The sequence below is a fragment of the Mesoplodon densirostris genome, chromosome 4 (assembly GCF_025265405.1).
Source record: "Mesoplodon densirostris isolate mMesDen1 chromosome 4, mMesDen1 primary haplotype, whole genome shotgun sequence".
Classification (NCBI taxonomy): Eukaryota; Metazoa; Chordata; class Mammalia; order Artiodactyla; family Ziphiidae; genus Mesoplodon; species Mesoplodon densirostris.
In genome coordinates, this window is record NC_082664.1 from 40,283,425 (window position 1) to 40,302,194 (window position 18,770).

The 18,770-nt window shown below is 34.7% G+C and overlaps 1 protein-coding gene across 1 annotated transcript in view; it reads left to right on the plus strand.

Annotated features, from left to right (window-relative positions):
* The window catches only part of KCNH5 (potassium voltage-gated channel subfamily H member 5), a 352,691-nt gene that overhangs the window by 261,092 nt on the left and 72,829 nt on the right, over nt 1-18,770 (plus strand). Inside the window, exon 9 of the mRNA XM_060098063.1 lies at nt 14,165-14,417. Coding sequence (XP_059954046.1) covers nt 14,165-14,417 — 253 coding nt within the window. The remainder of the gene's footprint in view (nt 1-14,164; nt 14,418-18,770) is intronic.

Sequence of the window (18,770 nt, forward strand, 5' to 3'; positions counted from 1 at the left end):
AACAAACAAACAAACAAACAAAAACATATGTATGTCTCCTGTGCTATTAAATGGGCTCATGTAAATAGGGAAAGTTTGTTTATTTTTGGTCCTTAAAATATTGAAACAGTTTAGTCACCATGACAACATATATACTATTAAGTAAACAGTGAAAAAACTGGCAGTATTTACTGTTCTGTTTTCAGGTCTTATTAACAGTATTGATACAAACTTAAGATAGTAGACACTACATTTAGTGATAGAAATTTGTTATGATGTACCAATCATTTAAAAAAAGCTGTTTCAACTACATGAAGTGAAAAAACATAAACATTGATTAATTATAAATGACCAAGATCTCACTTTGGTTTGGCCTGTGTAGATCAGCTCTCCTTTTCCCAAACATTCCTTAATTATACACTCCTCTGAGCTGCTGCCAATAATGTATTTTCCCTAAAGCTGGCTTCCTTTTTGCAACCTGTTCACCTTTCCTTTTAACTTTGACTGACTAGTGAGTTTGTCTTATTTTCCTGGTGAGATAGGCAAGCAACTTGCATGCAAAATCTGTAACTATTCATTAATGCCACTTCCTATGTATGTTTTACATAAAAATACACTCTCTGCCAGTACTATGTAATTATTGAACGAAATTAGGTAGTTGTGTCTCCTGCAGTGTTCTATTCCATGCATGGTACAACTTAATTCTATCCAAATTTGCCTAATGCTAATATTTTTAGTGGTTGGAAAGTGGTGATAGTAATGATTTTCCATATAGTGTTTTATCAGAGAAAGGTACTCACCCACACTACATACACAAAAATAACCTATACAAATCATAGACATAAAGATCAATAAATTTTTATGTATGTATGTACCATGTAACTGCTACCTAGATCAAGATAAAAGCATTTTTATCACCCCAGAAGGCTCATCCCATGCCATATCCAGGCAATTACTGTCCCCTCCTTACTCCAAATAAACCACTATTTAAAAAATTGAGATATAATTCACATATCATAAAATTCACCATTTTAAAATGTACAATTCAGTAGTTTTTATTCATTTATTTATTTTATTTATTTTTAAAAAATATTTATTTATTTATTTGGTTGCACTGGGTGTTAGTTGCGTTATGCAAACTCTTAGTTACAGCATACATGTGGGATCGAACCAGGGATCAAACCCGGGCCCCTTGCATTGGGAGCGTGGAGTCTTATCCACTGTGCCACCAGGGAAGTCCCAGACAATTCAGTAGTTTTTAGTAGATTCACATGGTTGTGTAACCGTCACCACTCTCCAGAACATTTTCATCACCCCGAAAAGAAACTTCATCCCCATTAGCAGTAACTTATTCTATTATCCCCTCTCCCAAGCCCTTGGAAAGGACTAATCTACTCTGTGTCTCTATAGATTTGCTAATTCTGGACATTTTGTATAAGTGGAATCATATGATATGTGGCCTTTTGTGACTGGTTTATTTCACTTAGCATGTTTTCAAGATTCATCCATGTTATAGCATGTATCACTACTTCACTTCTTTTTAATGACTGAATAATATTCTCTTGTATGAATTTACCACATTTTGATTATCCATTCATCAGTTGATGGGCATTTGAGTTGTTTCCTGTCACCACTATTTCGATGCTAAACTTCACATAAGTGGAATTATACAGTATATATGCAGTATTCACTTTATGGATATATCAGAATTTCTCTGCTCATTCTATGGCTGATGGACACGAGGGTTTCTTCTAAATTTGGGCTGTTATGAATAAAGATGTTATGAAATTTTTGTACCTGTCTTTTTTTTTTTTTTTTTTTTTTTTGCTATATGCGGGCCTCTCACTGTTGTGGCCTCTCCTGTTGCGGAGCATAGGCTCCGGACGCACAGGCTCAGCGGCCATGGCTCACGGGCCCAGCCACTCCGCGGCATGTGGGATCTTCCCGGACCGGAGCAGGAACCCACGTCCCCTGCATCAGCAGGCGGACTCTCAACCACTGCGCCACCAGGGAAGCCCTGTACCTGTCTTTTAATGAACATATTTACAGACTTCTGTAGTATATATACATAGGAATGAAATTGATGGGTTGTAGTATTGGTAGAAGTTTGGTTTTATTAGAAATTGTCAGAGTCTTGGAAGTGGTTGTACTATTTGACATTCCCACTAGAATGGGATAGTCCATTTAACTATCTGATAACTGATAGTCCAGTTGCTCCACATGTTCTCCAGGACTTAGTATATTGTCAGCCTTTTACATTTAGCCATTGCGGCGTGTGTGTGTTGGTATCTAATTGTGGTTTTAATTTGCATTTCCCCATACTTAATGGTTTTGAACACCTTTAAAAGTCATATTATCTGTATAGATAATCTCTTTTGTAAATTGCCCAACTCTTTTTAAATTTTTTAAAATTAGGTTTTCTGCCTATATCCTATTGATTTGTAGAAGTTTTTCATGTTATCTGAGATATGACTCCTTTGTAAGATACATGTATTACAAATATATTCTTTCAATCTAAGGCTTATATTTCATTTTCTTAACTTTGAAAATTATATTTGTTGTACATGCTTTTAAAAATTAGTTTTAATATAGTCTGTATGTTGTTTCTTATAATTTACTTATGCATGAAATACTGCCATAGAAAATCTAGGGGGAATATTTGAGTATGTAAATATTCAAGTAACTATACTCTTTTGTCTATTCCAGTTGTCCCAGAGAGCTAAATTCCTGAGACACGTTACTAATAGTGAAGGTTATAATTTACAAGGAAGCTTTGTCTGATATTGCTATCCCATTTCAATTATACAAAATAACAGGCTTTATTCAATAAGAACATATTGATCAGGGTCTAATCTATAAATGTCGACATATTGGGAGAGTGAGTGGAAGAGCTTGATGTTCTTTGAAAGATTTCTGGTTTTATAGTACATAGACATCTTACACATAAACACTGTTATATATACTCTATCTATCATCTATATATGACAGAATTGTGAAAAAATGTTTCAATGTGATCTCAATTGTTCAAACATTGTTATTTTGGTTTATTTTATTAGTTACTCTTCTGCTTAATAATTTCCTAATCTTTTCAAGACAACTTAACTTTCTAGCTGTTATTTTCTGTATGCTTGATTTTATCCATCTGGATACACACATGCACACATATATGGAATTATTTGGAATTAGAAGCAATATAAATAATCAACCCACATATCTTTTGCTTCATTTACTACTCATGACTTCTTTTGACTACCTTTACTTTCTACAGTTTATATTAAACTACATAACTATATTAAATTACATTAAGTAATTTGGAAGAGACCTGATGCATATCTTTAGGAACTGAATGGTAGGTTGAGACATGAGCATTCATAGTTACAATCATTCTGGAAATAATTGTCACTACTGATTTAGTGGTTCCAATTTCTGTTTCATTCATTTTCTTTGGATAATACCTGTCTGTTTGAAAGTAACTTTTTTAAAAAATAAAAGTTATATATATTTAAGGTGCATAACATGATGATTTGATTACATATACATAGTGAAATGATTACTGCAGTCAAGCTGATTAACATATCCATTGTCTCACATAATTACTATTTATGTTTGTGTGTGGTTTTAAAAGTAAACTTTAAAAGCTAGAAAGTGTCATAGTGAGTGAAGTAAGTCAGACAGAGAAAGACAAATATGTGATATCGCTCATATGTGGAATCTAAAATAAGGGTACAAATTAACTTATCTACAAAGCAGATAGTTACAAATGTAGAAAACAAACTTATGGTTACCAGGGGGAAAGGGGGCGTGAGGGATAAATTGGGAGGTTGAGATTGACATACACACACTACTATATATAAAATAGATAACTAATAAGGACCTACTGTATGGCACAGGGAACTCCACTCAATGCTCTGTAATGACCTATATGGGAATAGAATCTAAAGAAGAGTGTATATATGTATATGTATAATTGATTCACTTTGCTGTACAGCAGAAACTAATATAGCATTGTAAATCAACTATACTCTAATAAATCTTAATTTAAATAAATAAATAAATAAAGGGATCAATTGCAAATACCCACTCTTTTTTAGATTCTTTTCCCATATAGGTCATATCCATGTGGAAAGAACATATAGAACATATTCATGTTTTTTCCAGGCATTAATCAACTTTGCCCTTCCAAAGTAACTCATATGTTGGCTTCAAGAACCGTATATTGATTTTGCCAGTTGCTGAGCTTTATATAAATGGACTTATGTACAGAATACTATTTCATGTCAGGCTCTTTTTTATCCAACATTATGTTGTTGAGATTCAGGTATGTTATGTGTAGTTGTTACTTCTTTCATTCTTGTTGGTGAGTAGTAGTCCATTGTGTGAATATGCCACAATGTATTTATCTATTCTAATGTTTATGGATCTTTGGGTAATTTTCAGTTTGGAGCTATTATGAATAGTGCTGCTACACTTGTTCATATGGTTTTGTCCATATATATAGACATTTCTGTTGAGTGTATACCTACAAGTTAAATTGTTGGATGTTAAGGTATCATATATATATATATACAGCTTCTGTCACCAGGTAATAGAAGTACTAATTCACTTCCACCCACAATATAAGAGAGGAACTCATTCTTTTAGAGATGCTGGGAGCATCATTTGTCATAGATGACTTTTAAAAAGATCATGTCCAGATTGTTTCTAGGATGGTTTCCAATCTTCTGCATAATTAATCAAATTACTTTTAAAGTATAATTTTAGAAAATATTTTCACATGTGTAAAAGTGTTCTTATTTAGTCAAATATATGCACATATAAAAATACAGACATGAGATAGAGAATAGAGAACAATAGAAACTCTAAATTTCATCAGAGCCCTACGCTTTGGAAAGTTAGTAGCCCCAAACAGCAGCTTTAACAAGTTAAAAAATTGGTAACAACTGCTATTTGTTTCTTTTCATTGCTCACTTTACTAGAAAACTAAGATCATGAAAAACTTGGTAGAATTGGTTTTCTGTGTTTTTTAAACAAAAACCTTAGGTCTCAATTTTGTATATGAAATCTAATCACAGGAAATTTATCTGTAAAGTGAAACCTATGGATTTTAATCTATAATCTCTCACTGGTTAGAGCAGTCTTCTGTCGCTAAATATGACCTTTTACTTTTAAAAAATGGAAGTTAATTTACTTTGGTTTTATTTCATTACATGGTTCTGAGTTAATTCTCTAGAGGTTTTGATACCCCCAGAAATTCACAGACTAACATCCAGACAGCTGCTCTCTCTTGGTCCGCATGGCTGCCAGGCTATAGTTAAAAATAATAATAATAAGGTGAGCTTTCTTTTCTTCCTATAAAATGAATGAGAATTTAATTCCTGTAGAGAACACTACTCCACTTGTTGGCAGTCTTGAACTCCTCATTCCCAGGAAGGATTGTAAAAATGTTTTATGTGCAAATGTCACTTGCCTGACATTTTCCACTAATTTTCACTAACTTAATACCCACTCAGTTGGATTGGTGAGCAGTGATTAATTAACAATGCATAACAATTGCATGAAAGGGAACAGGAATTCTGAAGAATGTCAACGATGACTTCAATGCCTATCAATTGTCATCAATGTATTTATTCCATTGCCCTAAGAAAACTGGATCATCTTCACTAATCAATTATTACTAAAGATAGCTGATACTATATTATTCCTGATACAGGATTTCATAGATAAACAGTAAAATATTTTAGAGTAGTAAGAGACCTCCAGAGAGAGCCTTGTTTAGTTCACTACCTTTAGGCACTTAAAATACAATTATTCCCATTTTCACACTAGAAATTTGTTGTAGATTGATTAGAAGTGGTCCATCTGTGGTCACTGAACTAGGGAGTAGTGGTAGGAAACCATCTCCACTAAGACTAAAGTGTTCCAGCCTCTGTCTCATGTCACTATACAGTTCTTTTGTTTCAGGTGAAATTTCCATTTGTTTCTCTTTCAAATGAAAATGGGAGATTTCAGAGAGAGATTATTAAAATCATGTAAGATACTCTCATATACTGCCAGTCAAAGTGTAATTTGGTTCAACTTGTTTGGGAAGCAATTTGGCAAGAGCCTTAAAAATGTTTTTATCCATTACTCACTAATTTTACTTCTAAAAACACTGTCCTTAGACAACAAGATATAGGTACAGGGTATTTGTTATGACTTGATTTACGAAAGGGAAAACTGAAAATCTCAATATCCAGTTATAATGCAATGCTTAAGTGAATTGTGTTATAATGATATTAGGGATTATTATACAGTGACTCAAATTTTGTTTTTAAATCAATATTTCATGGCATGGGAAATGATTATAATATGACATTGAGTGATTATAGCATGAAATAAAACTTTAGAGACTCAAGTTTTATGAAAATGCTATATACATATATAAATATGTATAAATAATGAAGAAATTTTATTTTCTTCTTTATAGTTTTTTGATTTCCCATGTTTTGTATAATGAGTATTAAAATACATTTTAAAGTATGTTCAAAGAATGAATAAAAGAGGATAACCCTTCTTCCTTTGACTCTAGTCAACCATTTCCTTAGAGAATCTTGATTTAACTTCTTGGTTTCTAATTAAAGTATGTAGGCTCACTCTTCTTCTAAGCTTCCTCTAAACACTAATACCATAATGGATGAAAGTGATGGGGGAAGGAATCTACCTGAGTGACATTTATCAAATGTTCTCTCTATGCTAATATCTAGTTCAGATCCTTTCAAGATATACACTACAACTTATATATAAAATAAGATGACTTCCCTTTGGCAAATAGTAATGGATAAATAAATAATTTGTCAGTGAATCCTCATGTCTTTACTGACACATTCTATATGCATTATATTTACTGGAGCTAAAATGAAAGGGTTTAGTTATAAATGGAAACAAATTTGCAAAGAATTTTGTAGTACACTAAGAACAAGAAAACATCAGAAAGTGACAGATGTTATATTTTGTTGCTGGTTGAGCTTCACCCAGGAGCATGGCTTAAGAGCTGGAACTCAACAGTTTTGGATTTTGCTAGTAATTTATTGAGAGGCCTTGAGCAAATCACATAACCTTTATGTTATATACATTTGCATTTTCTGTAAAATGGGTCATTGGACTAGGAACAGTGATTTTTCAAGCTTTTCCTGTCTGGAAGCTCCAGGGAATCAGGCACCATGAGAATTTTAGCTCATGGATCTAGAGGACCTGCATAGTAGCCAGCATGTAACTAGCATATAACCAGAGCTCAGTAGCTATGAGTTAAATGAATGAATGTGACCTCTGAAGCCCTGCCTAGGAGTCTGCTTTTCCATCAGAGTTTCATCCAGCATAATTCTGCTTGTATCTGCTTTACATATTGGGCATAATATAAGATTTCATTTAAAAAGTAAAGGATAATTTTATTGCTGTAAGTAAAATTTTGAAATCTCTAGGACAAAGTCCTTTCAACTCTGTGATAATTTAATGTTACTACAGTGTGCTATTATTTAAAAATACAGATCATAACACCTTTATTCTCATTTTCCACTTCTATACAATACCAAATTCTATGATAGAGTTGTATATAAATTGTATTTATGACACAGTGAGAGATGGTCTGTTTTTTTTGATGGATGAATCAGAGGTGACTAGACAGAGAAGGAGATGATGGGGTATGCCAGTCAAAAGGAACAGCATGTGTAAAGGCAAACAGCTATGAGCAAGCATGGCAACTTTAGAGAGGTGACAAATATCATGTGACTGGGATGCAGGGTTGAAGGAAGGTAGTAAGGGTTGTGGCTGGAGGAGGCTCCCACCATAAAGAGCCTTGTATGCTTGCTTAGGACTTGAGCTTTATCTGGTGGGGAAGCAAGCTTTTATATTTTTAAGAAAGTGAGATAACATGATTATATTTATGTTTTATTAAGAGTTCTCTATAAGGACTTACCATATAACACAAGAAACTCTACTGAATACTCTGTAATGGCCTATATGGGAAAAGAATCTAAAAAAACAAAAGAGTTGTATGTATATGTATAACTGATTCACTTTGTTATATACCTGAAATTAACACAACATTGTAAGTCAACTATACTCCAATAAAATTTTTTTAGAAAAAGGGGTTCTCTAGTCTCAGTGGTTTTTTGGGGTGTTTTTTTTAATAATTAATTTTTATTGGAATATAGTTTGCTTTACAGTGTTTTGTTAGTTTTTGCTGTATAGCAAAGTGAATCAGTTATACATATACATATATCTACTCTTTTTAGATTAGTTTCCCATATAGGTCATTACAGAGTATTGAGTAGAGTTCCCTGTGCTATACAGTAGGTTCTTATTAGTTACCTATTTTATATATAGTAGAGTATATATGTCAATCCTAATATCCCAATTTATCCCTCCTTCCCCCCACCTTCTCCCCTTGGTACCATAAGTTTTTTTTCTACATCTGTGACTTGATTTCTGTTTTGTAAATAGGTTCATTTGTACCATTTTTTTAGATTCCACATATAAGCAATATCATATGATGCTTGTCTTTCTCTGTCTGACTTACTTCACTCAGTATGACAATCTCTAGGTCCATCCATGTTGCTGCAAATGGCATTTTGTTCTTTTTTATGGCTGAGTAATATTCCATCATGGTGTGTGTGTTGTGTGTGTGTGTGTATACACACACACACACAACACACACATCTTCTTTATCCCTTCCTCTGTCAATGGAAGGGAAGAAAAAAGACCTACAAAAACAAACCTAAACAATTAAGAAAATGGCAATAGGAACACTTATATCAATAATTACCTTAAATGTAAATGGATTAAACGCTCCAGCCAAAAGACACAGACTGGCTGAGTTGATACAAAAACAAGACCTGTATATATGCTGTCTACAAGAGACCCAATTCAGACCTAGGGACACATACAGACTGAAAGTGAGGGGATGGAAAAAGCTATTCCATGCAAATGGAAATCAAAAGAAAGCTGGAGTAGCAATTCTCATATCAGACAAAATAGACTTTAAAATAAAGACTATTACAAGAGACAAAGAAGGACACTACATGATGATCAAGGGATCAATCCAAGAAGAAGATATAACAATTGTAAATAGTTATGCACCCAACATAGGAGCACCTCAATATATAAGGCAAATGCTAACAGCCATAAAAGGGGAAATTGACAGTAGCACAGTAAAGAGTGTGGGACTTTAAAACCCACTTAGACCAATGGGAAGATCATCCAGACAGAAAATTAATAGGGAAGCACAAGCCTTAAATGACACATTAGACCAGATAGACTTAATTGATATCTATAGGACATTCCATCTAAAAGCAGTAGAATACATTTTCTTCTCAAGTGCACAGGGAGCATTCTCCAGGATAGATCACATCTTGGGCCACAAATCAAGCCTCGGTAAATTTAAGAAAATTGAAATCATATCAAGCATCTTTTCTGACCACAAAACTATGAGATTAGAAATCAATTACGGGAAGAAAAAAACTGTGAAAAACACACACATGGAGGCTAAACAGTATGTTACTAAACAACCAATGGATCACTGAAGAAATCAAAAACGAAATCAAAAAATACCTAGAGACAAACGACAATGAGAACATGATAATCCAAAACCTGTGGGACGCAGCAAAAACAGCTCTAAGAGGGAAGTTTATAGCAATACAATCCTACCTCAGGAAACAAGAAAAATCTCAAATAAACAACTTAACCTTACACCTAAAGCAACTAGAAAAAGAAGAACAAACAAAACCACATTTAGTAGATGGAAAGAAATAATAAAGATTAGAGCAGAAATAAATGAAATAGAGACAAAGAAAACAGTAGCAAAGATCAATGAAACTAAAGCTGGTTCTTTGAGAAAATAAGCAAAATTGATAAACCTTTAGCCAGATGCATCAAGAAAAAAAGGGAGAGGACTCAAATCAGTAAAATCAGAAATGAAAGGGAGAAGTTACAACTGACACCACAGAAATACAAATGATCCGAAGAGACTACTACAAACAACTATATTCCATTAAAATGGACAACCTAGAGTAAATGCACAAATTCTTAGAAAGGTACAACCTTCCAAGACTGAACCAGGAAGAAAAAGAAAATATGAACAGACCAATCACAAGTACTGAAATTGAAACTGTGATTAAAAAATTCCAACAAACAAAAGTCCAGGACTACATGGCTTCACAGCTAATTCTATCAGACATTTAGAGAAGAGTTAACACCTATCCTTCTGAAACTCTTCCAAAAAATTTCAGAGGAAGGAACACTCCCAAACTCATTCTATGAAACCAGACAAAGATCTCACAAAAAAAGAAAATTATAGGACAATATCATTGATGAACATAGACACAAAAATTCTCAACAAAATATTAGCAAACTGAATCCAGCAACACATTAAAAGGATCATACACCATGATCAAGTGGGATTCATCCCAGGGATGCAGTGATTCTTCAATATATGTAAATCAATCAGTGTGATACACTACATTAACAAACTGAAAAATAAAAACCATATGATCATCTCAGTAGATGCAGAAAAAGCTTTTGACAAAATTCAACACCCATTTATGATAAAAACACTCCAAAAAGTGGGCATAGAGGGACCCTACCTCAACATAATAAAGGTCATATACAACAACCCACAGCAAACATCATTATCAATTGTGAAAAACTGAAAGCATTTCCTCTAAGATCAGGATCTAGTCTCAGTGTTGAGGTTAGATCTTTGGAGCTTAAGGGGTATCTGTTATGATGCCTCTTGATCTTGGGTTTAATGAAACTGGCATCATAAATACTCAAAAATTTTTCTTTTTCAGACCATGGCATTGTTCCTTTTTTTCACACTTGGTTTTCAGAATTCTAAAAACAACCCCTTATATTACAGCCATAGCTCTTCCAAAAAGAAAACTTATTGTCTTAATTAAGAGTCTACTTTGATTTATTTCTATCCTGACATGAAGAGGGGGTAAATAATCAACTTGGGAGTCAAATAAAAGAGGTCACTTTTAACTGAATATGTTCTACTGAAATTCAATTTCATTTGTTTATAACTATGAGATATCCAATGGGGAATATACCAGCGAGAGGTTGGATATGACATTCAAGGCAGAGTACATTGAAACTGGGACCAGTGGACCAGGTGTGAGAGTCATCTTGCATGATAACTTTATTTTATCACTTAAAACTAAATTTTGCCTTGCTTAAGACACTTATTAGGGCTTTCATTTACAGAAAAACAATAACACTATACTCATATTTTGATGACAGACACATCGTGATAGAGCACATTCTCTATATACGGATTGGGAAGGAGCTTGCCACTAGGGGTGACTTTGGTCTATTTAACGCTTAGTTTTAATTTGTCACTTTATGATGTCTGGAGTTTAGTATATACCTTGAGTCAAAATAATGAGGCAATGTCTTAAGGAAAGTGAAAAAAATGGAAAGATGCACTTAAAATACAATAAAAATCCTCTTTTGATATGCCACTGAACAGGGAATATTGCTAACATTGGAAGATTTCATTTGCAGCATGAATCTTGAAAGAAATAATTAAAAGGGCATAAAATGACTATTACCAAAATGAATCTAAAACAATGAAAGGTAAATGGGATAGAAATAGATTGATCCGTTTTCCCATTAAGCTATTCAGTGCAATGTTTATGCATGTCTGTATGTATTTTAAAATTGCTTTTATGTTTTTTGCTTTCTAGCACCAGTTTCATTTTCAACTTGAGGAAAATATAATATTAACATTAGTTAAAGTTTAAAATGTATTCAGGCTCATGCTGAAATACTTTCTTAATTCTGCTTGGAACCTCATCAAACAGCCAAGAAACAGAATTCAGGCAGGAGTGGAAAATGAAATTAAAAAAGCAAACTGCTTTTTTAGGGAACTAAAAAAAAAGCAGTAAAATTTGTAGGAATACTCATGTTCAGTAGGGAAAATAAAAACTAGCCTTTCTTTAACTTTTGCCATGTGCAAGACTAAATTGGGCTAACTCAAGTTCTTTCATTTAATTTCTTCAATGAACCTATGAAATAAACACTATCATCCCATTTCGTAGATGGGGTTTAGAGTCGTTAAATAACTTGCCTTAGGTTACAGAGGCAATAAGTGGTAGGTTTGCACCCAGACCCATGTCCTCTTGAGGTTGATCTTTTAGGGTACCTCTAAGTCATAAGTAATGACTTCTAGGCAGCATATGCTTCCATGTCACCTTGGCCATGCCCCTATCATAGCACTTTTCTCAGTGCATTATAAATGTCTCTTTACACGCCTACCTCCCCCTACTTCATGGTTACCTCCCCCAAAGCAAAGAGCATCTTATTTATCCTTCTAGTTCCAGGAATTTAATGCAGTGGCATGCCCCATAGTAGAAGCCCAATAAGTGCTTATTGAATGACTAATATTGTCAGAAGTCACTAAAAGTTAATATAGTAAAAAATAATTTATATTATTATGGAAAATAACTGATGTGGAAAGTGCCAATTGCTTCTATATCCCTGTTAGGTGTTCCTTTCCTTAAAGATGAACTCTTTCAGAAAGATAGGTGAGCTGATTGTACTGCATATAGGAATTCAAAGGAGTAAAAAAAAATCCACAAAGATGCTTAAGTGATGTGAGATAGTATCACAGTACTAGGAGAGGTTAAGAGGAGGGATACTGAAATCATCATTTAATGAACGGTCTTTACATTTATCATGGGCTCGTCTTCTACACATGGAAGCAACCAGCTTTTCATTTCAAACAGAAATTTCCTTTTCATTGATAGTGAACCCCTAATAAAAGGAAAGTCAGGGGATATTCCAAGCCTTAGGTAATTTTTTAAAGGTTAAAATGCAATTAGTGGGCTTCCCTGGTGGTGCAGTGGTTGAGAGTCCGCCTGCCGATGCAGGGGACACGGGTTCGTGCCCCGGTCCGGGAGGATCCCACATGCTGTGGAGCGGCTGGGCCCGTGAGCCATGGCCGCTGAGCCTGCGCGTCCAGAGCCTGTGCTCCGCAACGGGAGAGGCCACAACAGTGAGAGGCCTGCATACCGCAAAAAAAAAAAAAAAAAAAAATGCAATTAGTACAGGAAAGAAAACCATTTTATATGAAAACATTATTCAGTATAACTTAATGAGGAAAAATCAACTTAGACTTCAGCTTGAGGGATTCAAATTCTATCAAAGAAAAACATTTCTGATTATAAGGAATAGTTTACCAAGGGAGTTGGGAGAGGATTCTAAGTGAATTTGCACATGCATCTTTAAATTGGGCAGTCCTGACTTCTATAATCATATCTTGCTTGATGATGCTCTGATGATAATGTGAGGGTAATGTCCATTTTAATCTGGGTCTTTAATTGCCCTGTCTGAAAGCTACAGGGAATAAAAGCTCTGTACCCCTATCTCTCTAAGCATGTTTCTGCCATTTGTTCCCTCTTCTAAAGGATACATAGAGCTTATTCTTCTGTTGCTTTCAGCAGTCTTTAGGAGTCAGAGACCCGAATGAATAAGGGCTGCCATGCAACATGATGTGCCCACCTTGCCAGCATTGACGTTGCCAGTTGCCTAAGCCCTACAGAAGGCTGGTGAATATTCTTTTCACTCCCTGAGCATGAATTCACTAGTAAACTGAAAATACATATTTCAGAGTGAAGAAAACACATTGAGAGTGGAGTTATATCAGCCATGTCAAATTGCATGTCATGTTGCAAGGGTGCTTTTGTGGATTTTGTTGTCTTATAACTGGTTAATACGAATCCATCTCCAATGTGTAGTAAAAGTCCATTATCCTGAATTTTGATTTAGTTTTGAAAAAATTCTAAAACAGCAACTAGACTAAAATGAATGTTAATGACCTATCTTAGTTTGCTTTTTGATGACATTATATTAAATACTTCTCTGAGACACTTCCTGGCCATTTTAAGACTCTGTTGTCTCTGTGGTGAGATCCATACCCCCTCAGAGCTTTAGTATATGGTGCTGTATTGTAATAGCCCCTATTCTCATCAGCCCATCCCACTGGATTTTTATTATCTTTCAGAGCAGAGCTGTGTCTTGTTACCTTTTTTCCTCAATACATTGTTTTGCAGACTGTGTCATAGTCAATAAGTATGTTAGATTACATTTTTTTTTCTGAAATAGTCCCTCTCTATTTTCTTCTCACTTATGCATCTCTCACTTTCTTCAGGTCCTTTCCATCTGTCCCAAGGACATGAGAGCTGATATCTGTGTTCATCTAAACCGGAAGGTTTTTAATGAGCATCCTGCTTTTCGATTGGCCAGCGACGGGTGTCTGCGCGCCTTGGCGGTAGAGTTTCAAACTATTCACTGTGCTCCTGGGGACCTCATTTACCATGCTGGAGAAAGTGTGGATGCCCTCTGCTTTGTGGTATCAGGATCCTTGGAAGTCATCCAGGATGATGAGGTGGTGGCTATTTTAGGTAATGTGAACTTTCCTAACGTAGTAGCAAACGTGTAACTGTTTTAGAGATTTTACTTCTCAGGTTTCTTACGAGAAATTTCCTTTGCTTGGTGACTTTGGAAATTGGGTCACTAATGAGATGATGAATCTCAGTGAAAACTAGTAGTTCTGTTTCAGCAGAGAACATTAGTATTGGTCATAGCTTAATGGGCTGCATGAGGGTTTGGTTAAACTTTCTTTGGCAACATAGGACAGTGCCTTTTAGACTGGAGGTGATCACAGCCTAAGGTGGCTGTACCTCCATGTTGGTAAGTGTGAAAATGGCTTGTGAAATGATTGTCAGTTTAGTAACCTGAGTGTTAGTCTCAGAGGGACAGTAGAACCCATGTAGTTCGACATTTCCTTTTAGAGATGTATAAATTGAGGCCCAGAAAACTTTAGTGACTGGCCCAGCTAGTTAGTAAATGAATTAGGACTTGCATGCAGATCATCTTACTCTAAACCTCTCCGCTTCCTCACAGTGGACCTAAGTAGTGAGCTGAAAGTGATGAGGGGGTAAATGAATTTGACCCATTATATTGGAATAATCATAATGCAAGTAAACTTAGGTTTTTAAAGCTGGTTTTGTCCATCTACATTTATGAATCAGGAAAGTTATTCAGCTAATAATAAATTTGTTCTAAAATTCAGAGACCTGGTAGATAGTTGCACTGATGAAAGAAGGCAGTGACATAACATGTGAGTGACAAAATTTTTAAAAATTACATGTTTGGGGACAGTGTAATGCATTTTATGTTTTGTCTTGGTAAAAAAAATTGCTAAATGATATTTTAGATCATTTTCTGCTCAAATATCTGCAGCATGAAGTCCACATAGATTAAAAAAGGAAGCAATAATGAGGTCAGAGGAGAATCATTTCTTGTGTTTTTTCAAGTAAAATAAGTTAGAATTGCAGGATGTCAACTCCCTTTTGATCACATTTTTCATGGCTTGTATCTCATGAAAAATGAGCTCAACTTTTAAACTATTGGATTTTTTAGCTACTGAGGTCAACCTACCATAGCTTGAATGCCACTTATTCTCATAAGTAAAGACTGACTGATATATTTTAGAAACTGCAAAAGCAAAATCCAGCCCCAAAATAAAAGACTGATTTCAAAAAACACAATTACTTGAAAAAGACAGAACTGAGAATTGAGAAACAATGACTCTTCATAGGAAAATACAGTAAAATTTTTATTGCTCAGTAAAATTTGTAAGGATTACAGAAAATGATTCAGTGTTGCAAATGACTGAACACTATTGTTTGTAACCCTTTCCTTAACTGTTGAGAAATAATATTATATTTATGCATAAATTTCTTTTAGAAACTTTTTATTTTTAATATTTTTTTGCAAGAAAAATGCATACAGTACTTAGAGTCAGCACTCTGGGTGTGTTTAATGCTGCTTAGTGCTTGTTCTGCTTTGTTTCTTGGAGTATAAAGGAGTTATATAATCCTTCATTAAAAACTGTACATTTTGCCAGAACAATCCTTTGTGGTAAAATGGAGTATATACACACTACAACCGTTCTTGTTTGCTTAAAGAAGAGGATAAAACACAAGCCCAAAACAGGTGTATTTTTTCCTGCATGTTCATGTCAATGGTGGGTGGGAGAACAGACATAAAATATATTACACTAAAGTGAGTACTGTCATGATAAATTACCTTGGCTGTGCACTCATTGTCATTTGCTTTGCCCCATTTTCTTCATTATAGCTTTACCTTGGTAGATTCTTTTCTAAAAAGATGGATAGAGAAAGCCCTGAGTGTAGTACCTCTGGGCTGGATCTGCTAAGCTGGAATCATTTGTTCAGTGAGACAGACAAAATGCATTTTCTTTTCATTTTAAAATAAAATGGTAGTTGGTTTTGCCCAGTGACACAGTAAAAATGAACACAGGGCCCCTGGGTATTGGCCCAGTCTCATCATATATCTGTCATATTTTATTTCTTTGAATGCATGCTTTTTGTTTATCCTCTTTAAAAATCTTGAGATTTCAGAGACTTTTCATCTCTTGGTTTAATGAATCAAATTATATATACACGTCTCTGGCAATCTTTCTTTATCGTGTGGGCCTCTAACAAAGATTAGTTCAGCCAAAAGGCAGTCAGAAGGTTTTTGTTTAAAAAAAAAAAGTTTTGATCTATAAGTGATCTCCCAAAGAGGAGGTAAGTGAGTGGTGGGGAGGCATGGGCTCAAAGGGTCACCTAGGTGCCATGGTGCTGGGCAAAGACACTGTCCTCATGGAGTCTGTGATTTGGGTCACTGGTGATGAGATAGTCATGGAGACAAGCTTTGGGAACTCTGCCTTGGTGTTGCACCTTCTGCTAATCTGGCTTTATAGGAAGGCAATCTGAGGAGACTGTGGACTAGGAGTATGGACTCATGGTGACTTTCTGCAGGAGATGGAGTATGATGTCATACACGAGAGACGACTGCACCACATGCAGTGGTGTGTCTGCCATGGTCTAGATACACCCTTGTGCTCATATGGTTTACAGGTTCCACCCATGAGGCAGCTGAAGTCCGGTGCCTGCTGCCATCTGTGCTTCACCTGAGGGGCATGGAACCTGCCAGAAGGGCCTTCCTTAACGAACCAGCTTCTTGACTTGTAGATCAGTTGTCACACCAGCTCTGTTGTGTGACTTCTCAGTGTGGTTCCCATTGGGGACACATGTTTTCAGATTTTTCTAAACCAAAAATACTTTCTTTTACAATTAAAAAGATTTTTTTGTTTGTTTGTTTAACACTTAAGATGCTTTAACAATGCTTTAGGAAAGGGAGAGGGGAAAACAGTAACTCATCAGTATCACTTCTGACACTTTGTGACTGTTCATTCCTTTTCTACTGTTTTTTCTTCTTACCTTCTCATTTTTTGCTAGCCTAATTACAAACTTCATGAAAAGTTGCAAAAATTATCAGCATGTGAAGTTTGACATATAGCCTTAGGTTTTCTACCTTACTGAGTAAGTTGATTAGGTCTTCAATATCTTTACTTATTTTTTTTTCCTCTTGATCTATTTTTGAACTGAGAATGGCATAGTAAAGTATTTTATTATTAAGGTGTATTGTCGATGTCTCTTTGTATCTCCTGTAGTTTGTGCCGGTTGTTGCTGTGTTATTTGGTGTACAAATATTCATAACTATTATATCTTCATTTTGAATTGTGTCTTTTAGCATTGAAATGTGTCCTTTTTCATCATGACCCTTATAAGGGTCAGACAGAAACAGCATCCTCTCCCCCATCTCAGTATACCTCAAAAAAATGAGAATTTGTTTTAAATTGGTCTGATAAATAGTCCTTGCTCTCTCTTACACTGATTTACTTGCCAGTTGAAAGGTAGAAAACTGAAGTCCTTTTAAAATTAATTAAAAATCTCTGAATCCAAAAACCAGGTACAGTGCATTCTTTTGGATCCTTGCCTCTGAACGGTCTCTTGGTAGGTACCTAATTCTTTAGTGTGTCAAAAGTGTTAAGGTGTTTAATGAATAAGTTCTGAAGCAGAACTAATTAATGGAAAGATAAAAAATGTAGTCAATAAATACCTTCTTTTTTAACACTGAGAGGTGGCTTCAAGTTGTTTTCTAAATAGGGCATAGGAAGATAATTGCAGTTCATGTCTTTTTCTAATGTGAAGTTCTTTCAGTTCTTACACCTCCACCTTTTTTTTCTTTTGACCTTCCCACTTTTTATGAAACACAAAGAATTCCAAACTAAGTTCATGATGCATACATAATATTTTATATGCTTTAATATCATCTTGCTTTTTAGTTTTTACCCTATAATTACTTAATGTGAACAGAGTTATTGGTATGCCTAAAATAGCCAGGTTACTTTTAAGTCTTGACAAAGTATATTGTACCGTATAGAGACTATAAAAATGGCATTTCCCCACTAACTTTAGACCCAACTCCTAAGATATTTGTTTTGCTGCATTCACATTTTGTCTTTTCTCTTCTGTGTTCAGAATAAACACTTTACTTGAGAGAATAAAATATAAACAGAATAAAATACTTTCTCTTCTGTGATTATTAGAGTCATATAGTTGGAATTATTAATATAACACAATCTGTATCTAAGTCTTTTAATTGTAACTTTAAATTCCCAAGAGAACTATGATTGTTTATGTAGGGTTTGGATGGAAGGGTTAGATGGCCCTATCAAGTTGGGGGAAGAGGGCATAAGCGAGGAAGGGAAAGACAGAATTAAATGAACTTAATAATATAAAAAGGGTAATTTCTAGAACCTGGGTTAAGATTCCATTTTAATTAGGATCAGTTATTTAGAATCAGTTCATCTCTTATAAACATTTGTGCATTATCAAAGA